The 16,471-nt window shown below is 47.3% G+C and overlaps 8 protein-coding genes across 8 annotated transcripts; 5 read left to right on the forward strand and 3 right to left on the reverse strand.

The window, feature by feature from the left end:
• Positions 1–262: 262 nt before the first annotated feature.
• Positions 263–1,017, reverse strand: N7519_001432 (uncharacterized protein; the record flags this gene model as incomplete). The annotated part of the gene is made up of 3 exons (XM_057288210.1): positions 263–611; positions 663–848; positions 908–1,017. The coding sequence occupies 3 exons, from the start codon at positions 1,015–1,017 to the stop codon at positions 263–265; spliced, it is 645 nt and encodes a 214-aa protein (XP_057154293.1).
• Positions 1,018–3,177: 2,160 nt separating this feature from the next.
• N7519_001433 (uncharacterized protein) lies at positions 3,178–5,368 on the forward strand (the record flags this gene model as incomplete). The annotated part of the gene is made up of 6 exons (XM_057288211.1): positions 3,178–3,589; positions 3,663–3,850; positions 3,929–4,103; positions 4,172–4,949; positions 5,021–5,097; positions 5,178–5,368. The coding sequence occupies 6 exons, from the start codon at positions 3,178–3,180 to the stop codon at positions 5,366–5,368; spliced, it is 1,821 nt and encodes a 606-aa protein (XP_057154294.1).
• A 491-nt stretch (positions 5,369–5,859) lies between these two features.
• Positions 5,860–6,321, forward strand: N7519_001434 (uncharacterized protein; the record flags this gene model as incomplete). Its single annotated transcript, XM_057288212.1, has 2 exons — positions 5,860–5,987; positions 6,048–6,321. The coding sequence occupies 2 exons, from the start codon at positions 5,860–5,862 to the stop codon at positions 6,319–6,321; spliced, it is 402 nt and encodes a 133-aa protein (XP_057154295.1).
• A 330-nt stretch (positions 6,322–6,651) lies between these two features.
• On the reverse strand, positions 6,652–7,899 carry N7519_001435 (Zn(II)2Cys6 transcription factor domain-containing protein; the record flags this gene model as incomplete). The annotated part of the gene is made up of 1 exon (XM_057288213.1): positions 6,652–7,899. The coding sequence occupies one exon, from the start codon at positions 7,897–7,899 to the stop codon at positions 6,652–6,654; it is 1,248 nt and encodes a 415-aa protein (XP_057154296.1).
• Positions 7,900–8,405: 506 nt separating this feature from the next.
• On the forward strand, positions 8,406–9,426 carry N7519_001436 (SDR family oxidoreductase; the record flags this gene model as incomplete). Its single annotated transcript, XM_057288214.1, has 5 exons — positions 8,406–8,442; positions 8,492–8,920; positions 9,010–9,112; positions 9,174–9,291; positions 9,358–9,426. The coding sequence occupies 5 exons, from the start codon at positions 8,406–8,408 to the stop codon at positions 9,424–9,426; spliced, it is 756 nt and encodes a 251-aa protein (XP_057154297.1).
• Positions 9,427–10,215: 789 nt separating this feature from the next.
• On the forward strand, positions 10,216–10,456 carry N7519_001437 (AMP-dependent synthetase/ligase; the record flags this gene model as incomplete). Its single annotated transcript, XM_057288215.1, has 3 exons — positions 10,216–10,259; positions 10,283–10,384; positions 10,417–10,456. 3 exons carry the CDS (start codon positions 10,216–10,218, stop codon positions 10,454–10,456), a joined length of 186 nt encoding a protein of 61 aa, XP_057154298.1.
• A 1,144-nt stretch (positions 10,457–11,600) lies between these two features.
• On the reverse strand, positions 11,601–12,865 carry N7519_001438 (uncharacterized protein; the record flags this gene model as incomplete). The annotated part of the gene is made up of 4 exons (XM_057288216.1): positions 11,601–11,723; positions 11,787–11,826; positions 11,887–12,048; positions 12,114–12,865. 4 exons carry the CDS (start codon positions 12,863–12,865, stop codon positions 11,601–11,603), a joined length of 1,077 nt encoding a protein of 358 aa, XP_057154299.1.
• Positions 12,866–15,044: 2,179 nt separating this feature from the next.
• On the forward strand, positions 15,045–15,932 carry N7519_001439 (putative isochorismatase family hydrolase; the record flags this gene model as incomplete). Its single annotated transcript, XM_057288217.1, has 4 exons — positions 15,045–15,134; positions 15,188–15,500; positions 15,554–15,773; positions 15,842–15,932. The coding sequence occupies 4 exons, from the start codon at positions 15,045–15,047 to the stop codon at positions 15,930–15,932; spliced, it is 714 nt and encodes a 237-aa protein (XP_057154300.1).
• Positions 15,933–16,471: the final 539 nt, after the last annotated feature.

The raw sequence follows: 16,471 nt of genomic DNA on the forward strand, positions 1-16,471 counted from the left end.
TGAGGAGGTTAAATGCCCAGGTGAATTTCAGGGATGACGGTGCCCTGGACTTTTAAATGCGGTCGGCCATTGCAAAAAAAGTGCCGAGGTCCAAGGGGATTTCTCATCTACCGGGGCTTCAACAGCAACATTGTTCACATTGCACATATTGTGCAACTACACATGCTGGCAATAACACATTATTCAATCATATTTCACATTAAATTACACGTACACTTCCTCTTCATACTTACACCCGATATTTCCCACTCTGTACCATACTTCAAGGAGTCAGGTAACTCCATCCCTTCTGCGCTCTCTCACCCCCAGGCAAATCGAAGCGATAAGTGCTTCGCACAAGATCAGGCGATGGTGCACTGGTATTACGTTCCCCCAATAAGCGAAGCAACTGGCGCCGTTGCATCTCTTCGTCGGTGAGTAGCGGCATGCCTTCCTCCGCTCGGTGACGCCCATATTCTCGATACGCCAATATCCCCGCAAGAGCGTAACAGAGAGAGAACGCAGCGGGTAGGCATATGTTCACGATCTGCAAGGTGTTCATCTGCAGGTTTCGCCCATGGATATGAAACAGGATATTCAGGAGCGCGAGCAGATTCATCGTTGAGTATGGGCTGTAATCGTTAATGGGTGACAGAAGAGACGCACCTTCTATTAATACTTACATGAAGATCGAGTGGAGGAGGAAGAGTACTTGGTGGCGCTGGGCGAAGATAATCAGGGCTGATACACCGTACGACGCACCGACAAACACAAATGCAATAACAGTAGATACTGTAGCATTGATTTGCAACTCATGGGGAGGAGAGCCGACTACCACAGCCAGTATCATATAGCTAACCACACAAACCCTACAGTCAGAGATCTCCAATTCTCAGGTCAAGCTCATATCTCGTGATATCAAACTCACCCGACTAGCTGTAAAGCTGTAAAGAAGGCTGCTACTACTTTCCATAGCCGTGAGATATCAGTCGTATTCCGGGGTAGGGTCTGTCCGGCTTCGTATGGAGCAGCCAGCATACTGACGATTATGCCAAGCCCAAGAGTAAACACGTAGGAACCAGGAAGCTAAGCAAAAAAAAAAGAAATACAAAATACAAATAACGACTGTCAAAAGGTTGGATCTGCCCTGGGAGAGAAAAATTAAATTAATGAAACGAGCGAGTTTAAGAGAGGAGGTCGGTTGCAGAGCTGCAGCTGAGGTCTGCAACCCCTCAGAGGCTCATCTAGGCAACCAGCCTGCAGAACTAGTCTCTTAGCTGTGATGACATCCCGCAGATCGCACAAACAACGCCCATATAAATGATCTGTTCCATACGATATGGTCCTGAAGGTGATGTATGCTCAATTAGATTACCTATATAATTGAAAAGTATTGATGTTGTGTGAGTGTATCCACAGATGGCAGGTATCATATGAACATGAAATGCCGAGACTTGCCAAACTTTTAGGCTCAAAAATTTTCAACATATCGGTAATCCGATTCGGACATATAAATGCTGATCCCACCAATGAACGTTATGCAAGTAACCGGGGCCCTGTAGCTACCCACTGATTTATAAAGAACAATCGCATATTGTCCGTCCTAGCTGAGCGGGACGAAGAATATTGCTGGGTTATAGATTTCTTCTTCTTTTCTTCCCAAGGTAAGATGCCGAAAAGGCTGTTGTAAGAAATATATACACATTTGGCGAGACGGAAACTAGATTCCACACGGTGTCTATGTAATATGTTATGCCCGATCTAGCTACATCCAAATCGCGGTAGAATGTTTCAGGGAATAATTGACTGTTTCCCCCACCAGGGGAGAAACTTACATGTACCGAGGTAGCTCCCCTTTGTCAATTGGCAGTATGCCCTTCCTATACGTGGCTGAATAACTCGAGGGAGCTGTTAGAAAAATAGCTCCGGCTTATCGTCTCACTACAAATGAGAAATAGAGCTAAACCCGAAAATTATTAAGTCTGCCTTTCATAAACCGCCTAAAAACTATTCAACAGACTTAAGCTCGAGTGTGGAGACTAAGACCTATAACATCGCTACAGTTAGAGGGCCCTCTAGCACCGTATAGCAATTCAGCGTATACTTTAATGTCTAATACATCTTTTGATTCGTGTTCTAGTCGAGATATAAACAATAACCAATCGAGCAGGCCCGTCAAGTCATGCACCAAGCAAATCACAGTATATTATAAGGCTATTTACTTAGAAACCAGTGCATAACTGCTGTAAGGTTGATTCGACAAACTAAAAGTTACAAGATATCACAATATTTTCAAGGCTTCCAAATACGCCCTTAACACCGCGGGTGATATAGATGGGGTCTAGAAGCTGGGGTAAGTGAGGTAAGAACAGGGTAGCAAGTCCCTAGCTAAAGGGTGACAGGGGCTAATCTGCTTAGAGCTTATCCCGTTCCTACATTTAAGCTGGAAGCCATGAAATTTAAGCTTCGGGGCCTTTTTTCAACTCTATACTTCATTCTTGAAAATAGGTCTACCGAGAAATCCTCTAGAAGAACTTGCGGAACGCATTGTGCGTGCCATATAACGTAGATTTATTCGTTAATATTAAAACAGGAAGGAACACAATATTATCTACGACTGCTAGCTAACGGGTATTACGCTAGTAAAATATGAATATCTGATAACTACACCGTAGACCACGGACGTCGAATGGCATCATTGATTTTTAGAATAACGGCCATGATTGGGGCCAAACACTGGCTGCAGAATAGGCAGGTACATAGATAGCATCGGATGTCATCGGACTCCTCAAACGCACTAGCGCACTTACGAAAACGTGCGTGCGGGTTTAACTAACCTGATTAAAGTCTGTTTCCCCGAGCCAATGGTAACCGTGGATCCTCCAACAATGACTCGACTTATCAGCCGAAATATAACCGGGAGAGATAAGAAACGGGCTACATAATAATCTCCGACAGCTATACTAATCCCCTGGCTAATTCCTCTTGATCCATTAAAATCAGGTACGCTAAATTGGTCATACACGATTCCACCAGATCTCCTTATCGCTGAAAGTGCCCTCGATAGCCGAATGTAACAAATTGAGATAAGTATAACTTGGTAATGGAACGTGTATATATGGGTTATGCCCGGGCTTTTGATAGAAGTATCTTTTTGCAGACTTCGAACCCTAGTGTGGACTATCTGAGTCAATCATCATGGTCTCTCCTACTGGTTCCTACGGGCTACCAGCTCTGTTGTTAGCCCTACTGTCACTCTCCGCCACCGCCATCGCGACAGTCACTCCTAAGGGTCAAACGGTTGAGCTTAATGGGAACACGTATTACGTTCCTCCTACAGTAGTAGCAACATTGAAAGCTGATTCGCACGTATTCGGCAAACTCAACGGCTTGCAACCTCTGGCGGTCATCCGGAGTGATGCCTCAAAACTGACAAGCTCAGTCCTTGAATCATTAGTGAGCAGTTACGAGGCTGCTGACGATGTTTTCAATGCTGGGTTCCTTGATAATGTCTACGTTCAGTATAATGGTACCTACAAGGATCCCTCGGAGAATGTGTCAACCCATTCCTCATGGGGCCCTAAAATCCTGGGATATGCATCTGCATATGGTACCAAGAGATCGAAGACAGTGACCTCATCGTCAACCCTACCTGCTGGCCCATATTTCTTGGATCCATCCAGTGGAGCCGTTTTTGAAGCCTACCCTATTGTATTCCGATGTGATGGGGTCCTTCACTCAGGGATTGGTGTCGGTTGGTGATGATGAGTATGATGTTTTACCGGCAAGCTTGCAGGGCTATGCGTCGTTGACCATTGGTGTTCCTTCGCGGCTGTACTATACCAAGACAGCTGAGAAGCCTTTGGCTGGTGTATGTATTCTCCACCATTTTCATAACAGGGGCCCTTATGCAAGAGAAACGCCATACTAACTATTTACCTACTCATAGGTTCGTCTCGGTGTCAAAGACATTTATGATATCAAGGGTGTCAAAACCGGCTGTGGCAACCGCGCTTACTACGAAACATACCCGGTTGCTAACTCTACCGGCCCCGCAATCCAATCACTCATTGATGCGGGCGCCGTCATCGTCGGAAAGATGAAGACCAGTCAATTCGCCAACGGTGAGACCGCCACTGCTGATTGGGTTGATTACCACTCCCCTTCAATGCCCGCGGTGACGGGTACCAAGATCCTAGCTCATCATCGTCCGGTCCTGGCTCTGGCATCGGGTCTTACGACTGGTTGGATTTGGCCATTGGAAGTGATACCGGAGGCTCGATTCGCAACCCTTCGCAGGTGAATGGATGCTTCGGCAACCGACCCTCGTGGAATTTGGTCTCGTTGGATAAAGTCATGCCCATGTCTCCGCTTTTGGACACGGCCGGATTCTTGACAAGAGACGTGCAATTGTGGCGTGCTGCGTCGGAGGTGTTGTACAAGGATGCAGGCCTGAAATCCTACACCAAGTACCCCAAGTCTATCAAGACGATCCAATTCCCAACTAATGCCTCGACCCCGGCAGAGGGTCTTTTGATTGATTTTGTCGACAAGCTATCGTCCTTTTTGGGAGGTGCGAATGTTTCTGCATTTGATTACAATTCTCTCTGGGAATCCACCAAACCTTCGACTGTTGCCGCCAATGCGACCCTCGACAGCATGTTGTCTCTCACTTACCCAATCCTCATTTCGAAACAGCAGTATCCCCTCGTTGCTGCACCGCTATATTCAGACTATGCGGCCGCCAATGGAGGTCGCATGCCGTTTATCGACCCCGTGCCTCTGTCCCGTTGGGATTGGGGACTTGGATACCCAGAGTCGCAGCTGGAGACTGAAATAGAACACAAGAACATATTCACCAACTGGTGGAACACAACTGCCCAGGTATTCGACGAGGAGACTTGCTCAGACAGTTTGATTCTTTACATTGGAACTGAAGCGACACCGCTCTACCGCAATGCTTACCGGAGGTTTGTGCTTGCTCTTTCCCACATGCTAGGATATTTAAAGGACTGTTTGCTAACCCATTCAAATTATATAGCATGCCAGGTGTCCCAACAGGATTCGCTACGTCTCGTATCGCCAACTTTGCTGGTGTGCCCGATATGGTCGTTCCAAGTATGTTCAACCCCTATTACTTATACGAAGCCCCCAAGACGTTTACTTTGGAGCTATAACTAATCACAATTATAATTCAGTCGGTCAAGCGCTCTACAACTCCACCATCACCCTTCAGCAGGAATATCTGCCTGTCGCGGTGGATTTCATCGCACCTCACGGCTGTGACCTGATGGTCTTCAATCTGATCAATGAGTTGGTGGAAGCCGGTATCGTGAAGCAACCTCACACCGGATCCACTTTATATGGAGACCAGGTGACTTATTATTGAGAGAGCAAATCAATAGGTAGCTGCTAAGCTGGGGTAGTATTGTACAGTCATTAATGTATAGATTCAGTCTTGAACATATTCTTTTTTACTACCCGAGTTGGATCTCAAAAAGCGATATTAAAAATATAGTTCTAGACTATTACACATTGGTCGTGTGAGTATGGTTGCGGAGTATGAGGCATGAAACGAAAGTATCCTCCGCTAAGTGTCGGACATTGGAAGCCAAAACTTAGAATTGCCCAATTGCGATTATCGAAACTCCGCAAGTCCGCAAAATGAGCGGATACTGGTGGACTTTTTGGAAACCGGAACGTCCTAGAGGAAAATGTTTAGAATGTAGGGAGCCGGTGAGCATAAATTACGGCCTATGCCTCTACTTTGCAACTTCAACCACACTTTTCAGCCCTTTACCTCAGACACACAATTATTTCCGTAAGTTTGCAACACATGTATTTCTGTGGTAATATATTCACATCATGTAGCAGCACAAAATGTCCACCCAACAGCAATCTCTCAGTGAGTGGGTGACACAAATCAACGATACTCTGTTCATTCAACCAAACGATGAAATCGCCCTCAAGGCTGTCAATGAGCAAGTTGATCCAAGCTTGGTAGTCAAGTACGCTACCCTACCTCTGTTACATCTTGACAAACACATCTGACGCAGCCATATTTCTAGGATCAACCACAACGTCTACAGTTACGACCATTTCAAACAAGGCCTCCAATATGCCCGTGCTTCCAGTACATCGATTCAAAATGAGTTTTCGGTTATACTGCAATGGGAGAACTCGGAGAAGCCAGATGGCGTTGTGGCGGTTCTTAGTAAATGGACGTCCAAGGACAAGACATCGGGCAAGGAGACCAAGAAGACCAATGTTATTCTCTGGGAGGTCAAGTGGATTGATGGTCAGAGAAAGCTTACGGGACAAACCGAGGTGGAGTCTGTGTGAGGGAGTGTTACAGTAGATCCAACGGCTTCGTGCTTGCCTCGCTCGTGCCGATATAAGCTACCAGCTGTCATCGGCACGGACTGCCTTGTGCTGATATCTGTTCAATGAGCTAGTGGATTTTATGCTATACGTATATGTATACTTTAGAAGGTGAAAGCATCGTCCGCCGAACGTAGGAGGGCATGCCAAAACTTCTATTCGATTCGTATTTCTAATGCGAACAATAGCCTTTCCCTTCATTGATACATGATAACATACAAGTTAGGCTTTACTGACAAAAGATCAGAGTCTGACCAGTCACAATATATACATCTAGGATTCAGATAGACTTCATACCGAACCATAATCTGCTTCCTCTAAACCGTATCTAATATTTTGGCTATGCCCCAACCATTCCCCTGTGGCCTCTATCCCCTTTAACATGGCCATTATCAGTACACCGAGCTCCTCTAAATCGCCTGGCTTCGCCTTTGCTATTGCCTCGTCCCAATGCGTCACCCGCACTTCGAGCCTCTCCCTCTCGCTATATGCTCTCCGCCAACTAATTTCCGACTGCGAGTTCCAAAGTGCCGCTTGGGCCGTGAAGCTCATTCGCATGTCTGGAACCGTGTCATAGCCAAGTTTCAAAAAACTGTATACTCCTTTCAACATAAACGCGGTTATTAACGTCCGTCGACTGCTCTCCTCGATCAACCAGCGCCGCCAGTCCGTAGAAGTGCTTCCCGGGAGAGATTGCGCTTCCGCTGGACTCAGTGAAGATTGAAATTGACGCGTGCGTAACGTAAGCTGTGCAGCCCATATTAAAAGAACTGGCTCGTCTGCTTCCGCTTGGGCCCTAAGGCGAATGTCACCGTCGAACAGACTTATTATCTGGTACAGTACCAGCGCCTGCAGCGCTTCGAGTAGGTTCATCTTGGGGGAAACGAGCGGATCGATACTGGAGATCAGCTGTTTCCGCTTGTGCTCCAAGTTGCGGAACACTAGCGTCTGATTCTCCGTGTTTTTTAAGCAGTACAGAGCGCAAGCGCTGAGCGCATCCTGTAAAGCCGGAGGGCTTCTCTCCTGGAACAAGTGACGGTGGATAAACATCGTTTGCCCTTGCTGGGAAAATATCTTTGGGATCGCAGCTAATTTCTTTGCTGCGAATTCCACACGAGCCTGTGTAGTTGTACCCGAGGTGAGCCGCTCGATATCGTTTGGGGGTTGCTGAGTGACGGCATCTTCAAAGACAGTAGAGCCGATGAAATCATCTTGCGGTATGCTCCCCAGGTTGAATGGATCATTAGCGAAGTTGAAGAATATATCATTTGAGTAGGGCGAGAGTGTTGCTGCGGTCGGTCGCGCGGGACTTCGCTGCAGTTGCCAACCTCTCGATGGTTCCTCCGCAACGGGCTCCACAAAGGCAACGTTTCCGTCCACATTTCTTTCAGTAGTTTGCCGCCGTTGGCCGGGATATCGGGGGTTGTATTCGCAATCAATGTTCTTTGCCAGGCAGCGTTGGCATTTGGGTAACCCTTTGTCGCATTTTCGTTTGGACTGAACACATGCAAGACAAGACTTGCGGTATGACGGGGGCATCCTAGCACATGCGATTCATTAAGGCTATGGTGAGCCCTAGAGGTTACCACTGTAGGTTGTCTCTGAGATCGATGAAATCCGCATGGCTCCGCTGACCCACACAGCCTACCACTTGTGATTGGCGAGTGATGTGGGGCGATTGATAAGGTTGCGGAGTTTCATGCGGAACTTCCTCCGCTAGCGGACTTTGGCAGAGTAGCAGCACAGCGGGAGAGATCTGGTGTCCGCAAGACCTGTTGGTTATCATGGATTAGGTTCGACACCTGACGGGTTACCCTATCAATCTTCGTCTACATCCGCATATCCACTTTTAAATACGCAGTTCGAGTCGGAGATATTATGGAGGGCCATATCTATAAAGACTGCCACAGCTTCTCCTGGCTACCATCTTGTCCGGCACTGAAATCCCATCTCCAATTTTTTCACCTTCAAATCTCCTGCTTCAACCAAGATTATTTCCTATTTTCTACCACTTTGCATATTCTCTACCTAGCGTCGAATCAAATATGCCTACCACTGTTCTGATCACAGGCGGAAACCGCGGTATGCTTGTTTGCCCCCTCCTTCTGGTGCCCTGCTCATTTTTTCACAGGTCTTGGCAAAGGGCTCGCAGCTACTTACCTATCTACCCCAGACACCACAGTGATAGCGACGGTCCGCGACCCATCCAAGTCCGAGTCTCTTTCTGCTCTTCCTAAGGCCTCGGGATCCAGCCTACTTGTTGTCAAGCTCGAAATAACATCTACGGACACCATAACCGCGGCTATAGACACGTTGAAGATGCACAATATTGGTGCTCTCGACATTGTCATTGCAAATGCCGGCATCTCTGGGCCGACCCACAGTCTAGCTGAAGCACCCGTCTCTGAGCTCCAAAAGTACATTGATGTGAATGCATACGGCCCCTTTGAGCTAGTAAAAGCTGTGTTCCCTCTGCTACGACCTTCCAGTCCGGGGAAAAAGGCAAAATTTGTCTACATCTCGAGCGCCGGCGGAAGTTTGGCGGCCATGTACAACTTCAGTACGTGATGCCCTAGTACCAAGTCGGTACAGGTCGTGTCTGATTGACTCTGTCTGAGATGGAATGCTGACTTTCCACCTCACATTAAGTGCCTATCTCCGCATACGGGGCGAGCAAGGCTCTAGCTAATTTCCTTTTCAAATGGCTGGCGCTGGATAATAAGGATGTGATTATTTGGGCACAAAATCCTGGGTACGTATTTTCATCTTCAAATATCACCTCTTGAATGGTGCTAATTACGTTCTGCGGATAGAAACGTGGATACCGATATGGCTCGGGATGGTCTAGATCTCGCAAAGGGTTTAGGATTCGATCTGTCTTCACTGTCGTTCACCTCTCCCGAAGAAAGTGCGCGTGCGATAAAGAAAGTGGTATGTGTGCTCGGGTGCAGACAGAGATGCGGATGTGATTAAAGTGGCTGACTACGAATTCCGCAGATTGACGGTGCGACTCCGGAGATGAGTGGGAAGTTCCTCGACCACGATGGCTCTGAGTTGGCATGGTAGAAGATGAACTGATAAGTTGGGAGGTCTTGCCCAAAACCTACGTCTTTCACCATCTACACCGACAGCGACAATATAGTTGCCCTTCTCAAATATAGTGCCAAATCACATAGCCTGTAACTAGTTTCAACAACTACTCAGCAATCTCGCCACACATTCTACCGTGCACCTTGACGTCTCTGTAGAATTCTCTCCGTATAGTGATCCATGTCTAAGCTAGATGTTGGATTAAAACTTCTGAGGCAGCGGCCTGAGGAGCTTGGGGATATGGCTCGTCGAGCTGATCTACCTAAAAAGACCACTAAAAAGACATATAAAAAGACTATCGGAGTATACTACCTAAGAAGACCACTAAGAAGACTATGGCTGTATAAGCTCCCGAATATTTATTCTTATAGTAAAAATGGAGGCGGTATATAAGGCGGTATATCTTATGTAGGTATAAGGTCGGAGGTCCCACTATATAATATAATGTATAGAGCGGTCTCAAAAGCGGCCTAGAATCAGACATAAACCAGGCATTTAGAAAAGTCAGGTATTTGACCTTTGGCCGTTATGCCCCTTCGCACCCGCACAGCGGGATGACCCCCCCGCCCCCGCCTGCCAACTGGCTGACCATCGTTGAGCGTCTGGTCGAGCGGTGGGGTTGGGCCCATACCATTGCCCTCCTCGCCGTCATCCTCGTCTTCTCTTAGGTCTGGCGGCTGTCGCATAGCCGGATTGATCTCTGCAGTATCGCCAACAGCGGTATGATAAACTACACTACTATATATACAATACAATTTATACATTATGTCATTACAAAGCCTCATGTGTTGCTCCATGCTTGGGTTACAGTATATGCTGACTCACACTATAGCGCCGCCGATATTGAGACCGGGATTGAGCTTCAGGATGCTGAGCCTGCCCGCCCTCCTGGTGCCCGTCCCCGTGGCCGTCGCCCTCTCGCCAGACCCGCTGGGTTTCTGGCCCAGCTAGCAATACCCGGTCCAGGACCTCCAACGCTGCCGCCGCTCCCGCCGCCCAGACCTAGTTGTAAGTCACAATCCATTGAAATCCTCGAGAAGAGTAGATATTTGCCTCGAGATTCTTATATTCCCATCCTTTGTACTGCCGAGGCAGAGAATCTTTCAGATTCGCCGCTTTTTATGCCTTCTTGATGATCTCGGAATGATTCTCGAACACTGCTGACATGATTAATATCAACTTTAGGAGCTTCACCGGGCTAGAGGGCTCTCCTTTTCTCTCTTGATTTTTTCTTTTTCTTACACAAGAAAAAAAAAAACTGGACCTCGGCCCCAACCCCAGGTTTTGTCTATATATTGGTGTATATCTTATTATTTGTTTTTGTTGTTTGTTTTTGTTGTTTTCAATCAAGCCTCGGAAGTGAACCTGTGCATTTATATTTATTTTATATTTATTAATTACCTTTGACGTTGCAACTTTGCCCTCAATCTGGGGCCATTTTCTTCACGTAAATTGGTAGCCAGTATCTCTGAACTCGGGGTAGATCCGATGGGGGAGGAGGTAGACTCCGGGACGAATTGGATGCATATACCATAAAGGATTGGATCTCCATAACTCGAATGCCCGTTGTAAGGGCCCGGAATTACCAATGATCCAACCACGGGTATACCCACCAGGCTCGTGTGAGCATCCAATTCTCTTGGTAGAGTGTGCTCATCTCGTCCTCAAAGCTTGGAACGCCAATGCCCCAGAAACTCGGATTATTCTTCATCGTGTGCCGTAAAATAATCTCCGCTTGACAATTCTTCCGCAGCCTAAGTACCTTTTGTATATAGTTGCCATACAAAAGATACCTAAAATTGCAAATCTGGGATCTGGTGAAAAAAACGGGATCTGGTGGTGCACACCAACACCAGGTAGTGTGTTGGTGGGCTTGACACGATTATAGGGAGAACCTTACTACCTCTCACCACATCTCACTACCTTGCACATATGATTTAGAAATTTCAAATAGTAGCGATGGCTTAAAATTATGCCTAGACCATCTTACATTGAAAGAGGCAGAAACTACCGAAATTGAGGGTTTCGCATTGATCCTTATAAGCTTGTGTATGCACTGTCTTGGGCTAGACAGGAGTAAAAAGAGCGGCTTCTATCTAGTCGCGTATATGACACATTTCCAGCGATGGGATGCGATACATACCAGACTTTTATGGTTGCCATACGATTTCAATGAGGGAAAGTCGGGAGTTTTCAGGGTACCTGACATCCGTGACCTTGAAACGCTGGTCTGACTGGGTAATGACTTGTTTCCATTCGTCGACGTCACGAAGCTGCAATCAAGATTCCCAGGTTAGAATGGAGACAATCGTGTTGGTCTATCTGGGTATGTATACCTTGGAGTTGAAAAGGGCCAACAAGGCGAAATCAATGTGTCTGAAATATTCGCGATCAGCATTGTCAAATGGAAAGGGTGCAATGAGTCCTGTGGCTTACCGTTGATATCGCTCGACGCTCAAAGGCGATGTACCAGCCGGAGGCATGATCTGATCAAATATGATGACCTTGGCACCAGGCTTCAGCGCCGGGATCAAAGCTCTTAGCATGCGTTGGGCATGAAAGTCGGGCCAGTCAAGCAGAATCCAGCGGAACATATATCTGGGATCAACCAGTTTAACAATTAGCACGGGATTCAGAGAAATGATATGTCGGCTTTCACATACACGTCAGCGTCCTTGACAGGCTGCTCGTTGAAAAAGTCATGAGGAATAAATGACACGTTCTTGCCCTCTTGAACTCGTGCACCTTCAACTGCCCCGGGCAAGTCCTGGACCACGATCTCCAGTTCTGGGAACTTGTCGGCCAGCGCAAAGGCCACTGTGCCTTCGGATCCGCCCAGATCGACGACTTTACCTCTCTGCAAATCATTCGGCCAGCTGTCGATAAAGTGTCGAGTTGCGTACGCCTCATCTTTTCGGACTGCCTCCATGGCTCTTGCAAAGTGTCGAGCCTTCTCTGGATGCTTCTCTAAGTACATGTACATGCCAGGCTCGCCGTCGCCTTTGGTGACCATGAAGCCGCTTTTGGCGGGATTGCTGCCTGTCGGTTCTTCCCTCAAGGCTTTGCTCAGCCCAGCACCAGCGGGAAGCATGAGGTCGGTGCACAGGCCAGACCACTCTGAGATCAATGGTTCTCGCGCTATGACCTTCGTCGTCGCCGTATGCGCCACATGGCCCGGTCGTGGCTCGTAGAACATGTGGTAGGGCATACCCGCCCGCAGGACCTGACGTAGAACGGACGCAGCAACGTTGACAATCTTTGAGAGATCGTCATACGATATATCGCCTGTAAGAGGCACCTGACGGGCAATATCAAAGTCGCAGATGAACTGGGACACGCCAAACGTGGTCATGGAGGCCCATCCAGGTATGAGACGAAGTTCGACTGGACCCGTCGCCAGGTCGCCCAATTCCATGCTAGCATCGATAACGGCCCGTCGACATCTTTCGACCTTTGGTGGATATTTCACATCAAGCGGTTCGTCAGGGCCCAAACCGAGGGCGGTAATCCTTGTTCCTGACGATATGCCTCAATTTCGTCAGTGTTGTCAGTGATTATCTTCGCCAAGTGGGCGGATCGACTCTTATTAAAGGCCATATTATTACTGCAGTGCTTAAAGGCAGGCAAATTCTGTCCAGCTCATACTGCGGAGAGGCTCTGGATATAATTTATATGAGACGTCTCCCATGGGAGTGATACGTTACGTCATGGAGGGAGTTGAATAAGTCGAGCCAACTCAATTCATAATACTCTGCCGATGCATATAAGCACCGCGTGATTACGAGCTTGCGAGCAACTCATGGCTAGGCCACGCAAGATGATGAGTCCCGGGTCTTGATGAGCCCCGCATCTTGGAACACAGCTACTTCCAGAAATGTGACAAACTGGTCTTTGAGCGGGTTATTTACGGCTAGATGTGTGCTACCGACTAGGGTATATAACGTAATAGGAATATCGCGCGGGCAGAGAGTACTCTGCAGGACTAGTCAATCTGGAACTGTATCAGGTATCAGGTTACGCATAGTGATTTAAGTGACAAGACTGTACGAATGATAAACAGAAATAACCATACCCCCACACACCAACTAATTAGTTACGAAGACGGCACTTTATAATTTTCAAGTCTCTCTCGCTCCTTCCACATGTACTATCGTTGCAGCTTTGTATGTCCAGGTGAATTTTACAGTGAGTTGTTTACATGGCCCATCTCACCGTTCCACAACGTGAGCTCCTACCATAATCGGCCTGTAAGGCGAGGATGAAGGGCCTCGGATTTAGATCAAAATTCCGTTAGCAGTAATAAAAATTTTACCAAATAGAGCTAGCAGCTAGATAAGGGATCCCTAATAATGACTATGCTAAGGCTTCAATGTTGGCATCAAAGACATGTGGAGAGATACAAGCCCGATTATTTTGACTTTTCAAATAGGCTTTTAGCCATGAACAGAGTGACATGATTCATGGGAAAACATGCTAATCAAATACTAGCTAGGCTCAGTTTGGATAGTGTGCATATTTAGCTCAGCCGTTGGGCTGACCTATGCTGACACGCAGCTTATGTCCCGTATTTGTAAAGCCACCAAATCCCGAGGTCACCCTAAATAAAACTGAAACGAACCTGCAGCCTTAGAGTATTTTACGGCCTACCGAGCCGACGGGTTGAACCGAGGCTTGTGGCACAATTTCCAGTTAATTTCGAGTTCTCCTTATGTCTTGACTTGTGGACTCCTTGCAGGTATTTTGTGGTGGCTCATCGTGTAAGCTTAATCCTTGCCAAAAAAGTACATCCGATTGCGCTACCGGACAAGTCAATGTTTCATTGACCAACTTCTACAGTCATTGAGTACCTACGCAGTAGGTGGTCCTTATTGATGGAATAAAATATGGCAATATTCCACTAGACCACCACCAAAACCAAGGTTCCTGTTGAGGGCCTAGGAATGCCCATATCCCAGTTTGACGCTTAATAACTAGTATATTCTAAGCAATAACAGCCCATTCGCTCCAACTCAACCAGTGAACCTTCGAAGCTATCAGCGAGTCTAATTTAATTATAAATATAAAAGAGTAAAGAAAAAGTCGTTGCATTAGATTATATCTCAAGACGAATCCTGAGACCAAGCAATGGCGGAACTTCATCTATACCATCCCACCAGGGTAAAACTACTGCACACTAACCTCCAACACTGGGGCAAAGGGGGCAAAAAATGAAGTCTTCAATGCTCTGTCACGATTTCATAATCTCACAAATCTGTAATGTGGCCATTCCCTCATAATCCCTGTCATAGTCTAGCCGTTTGTGTGCGCCAAGACATTCATAGATACCTCAAGCACTGACAGCAGACACCACCTACCACAGACAGCACGAGAAAAGAGGCAATAAAAAAAACGCCATAAGCATATCGAGATCTTTTCAAATACTTTGTCATGATTATGAGACCATGAGAAGAATCAGGACCTTCAGTCCAGGAGCACCAGCTACCCTCAGCCTCGGGGTATAAAAGGAAGTTAATCGCCAAGTCTAAAGATATATCCAAACACATCAGAGAACCATAGTACCTTGTCCATCTATTTACAAAACCATCAGCTTCAGGATGTTCATCTCCACCGGAATCAAAGCAGTCCTACTGCTAGCAGCATCCGTTCCCGCCCAAGCATGGAACAGATTGGACAAGGACAACGCAGTGAGTCAACAACAAAAGTCCAGAGCAAAAGAAAAACAAATCTAAGAACCCAGGCCCTCCTCATCATCGACCACCAAGTCGGCCTCGCCCAAGTCGTGCGTGATTACAACACAAACGACTTCCGCAACAACATCCTCGGCCACGCTGCCCTCGGCAACGTCTTCAACCTACCAACCGTGCTAACCACCTCCTCCGACGCAGGTCCTAACGGCCTCATGCTCAAGGAAATCACTGATATGCACCCCAACGCGACCTTTGTCCGTCGCCAGGGTGAGGTCAATGCTTGGGATAATGCGGATTTCCGCGCCGCGGTTGAGGCTACGGGGAAGAAGCAGCTGATTATTGCGGGTATTGTGACTGAAGTTTGTAAGTGGAGTTGGTCGAGAGAAAGGAGAAACAGATACTGATATTCCAGCCAGGTACTTCCTTCCTCGCTCTCTCCCTTGTTGATGCTGGGTACGAAGTCTTCGCCAATACCGATGCGAGCGGCACTTTCGATGCTAGGCTTGCTGAGGATGCGAATCGTCGTATGGAGAGGGCTGGTGTTACGCTCATGGGCTTGTTTGGTATTGTCTGTGATCTTATGCGCGATTGGCGGAAGACGCCTGGTCTCGCTGAGGTCCTGCCATTCCTTGATAAGTGAGTTCCTGCGTGTTATTGATTCTGCTGTTGTGTCAAGGTTTCTAACTGGTGTTTCCTCTGAGCAGGTACCAGTTTGGTTATGGTCTTGTTGCCCGTCACCATGCTGGAGCTATTCAGAATGGTACCTTCTTCCCTGTTGAGGGGACTTTGATTTGAGTCTGTGGGGGTTTTAGATTGGTCGGGCTGGGAGAGGTGAAGAGGTGAAGAGGTGAAGAGGTGAAGAGGTGAAGAGGTGAAGGGGTGAAGGGGTGAAGAGGTGAAGAGGTGAAGAGGTGAAGAGGTGAAGAGGTGAAGAGGTGAAGAGGTGAAGAGGTGAAAGGTAGAGGAAGAAAACTGGAGAAGTGGAGAGAAATGGGGTCTTGAAATAGAAAAACAAAAAAAGAGGTCTTGTTGATTGGGTATATAGCCTTCTTGTGAAGATACCTAGGTAGTGTTGAATCCAATTATCAAGACAAGAGTATTCGGCCTCACTCCTTAACGTAGGACTGATAATAACGAGCATAATCACTCAAGACGATGATGCTCACGGACATGATGGCTACAAATGACACGGTCATGACAATCGGTGACCACCCCGGTACCCCAGTATAGGCTGTTCGCGACAGGGCGCAGTGTCCTCAGAATTAATCCGGGCAATACGACACTTTTATCGCAGCGGGCTAGTACCGCGGTTTATGAACAACTCAGCGCCACGG

This window comes from Penicillium mononematosum (genome assembly GCF_028829835.1).
Source record: "Penicillium mononematosum strain IBT 11891 chromosome Unknown utg000001l:1.0-4488741.0:1.0-4491989.0, whole genome shotgun sequence".
Lineage (NCBI taxonomy): Eukaryota > Fungi > Ascomycota > Eurotiomycetes > Eurotiales > Aspergillaceae > Penicillium > Penicillium mononematosum.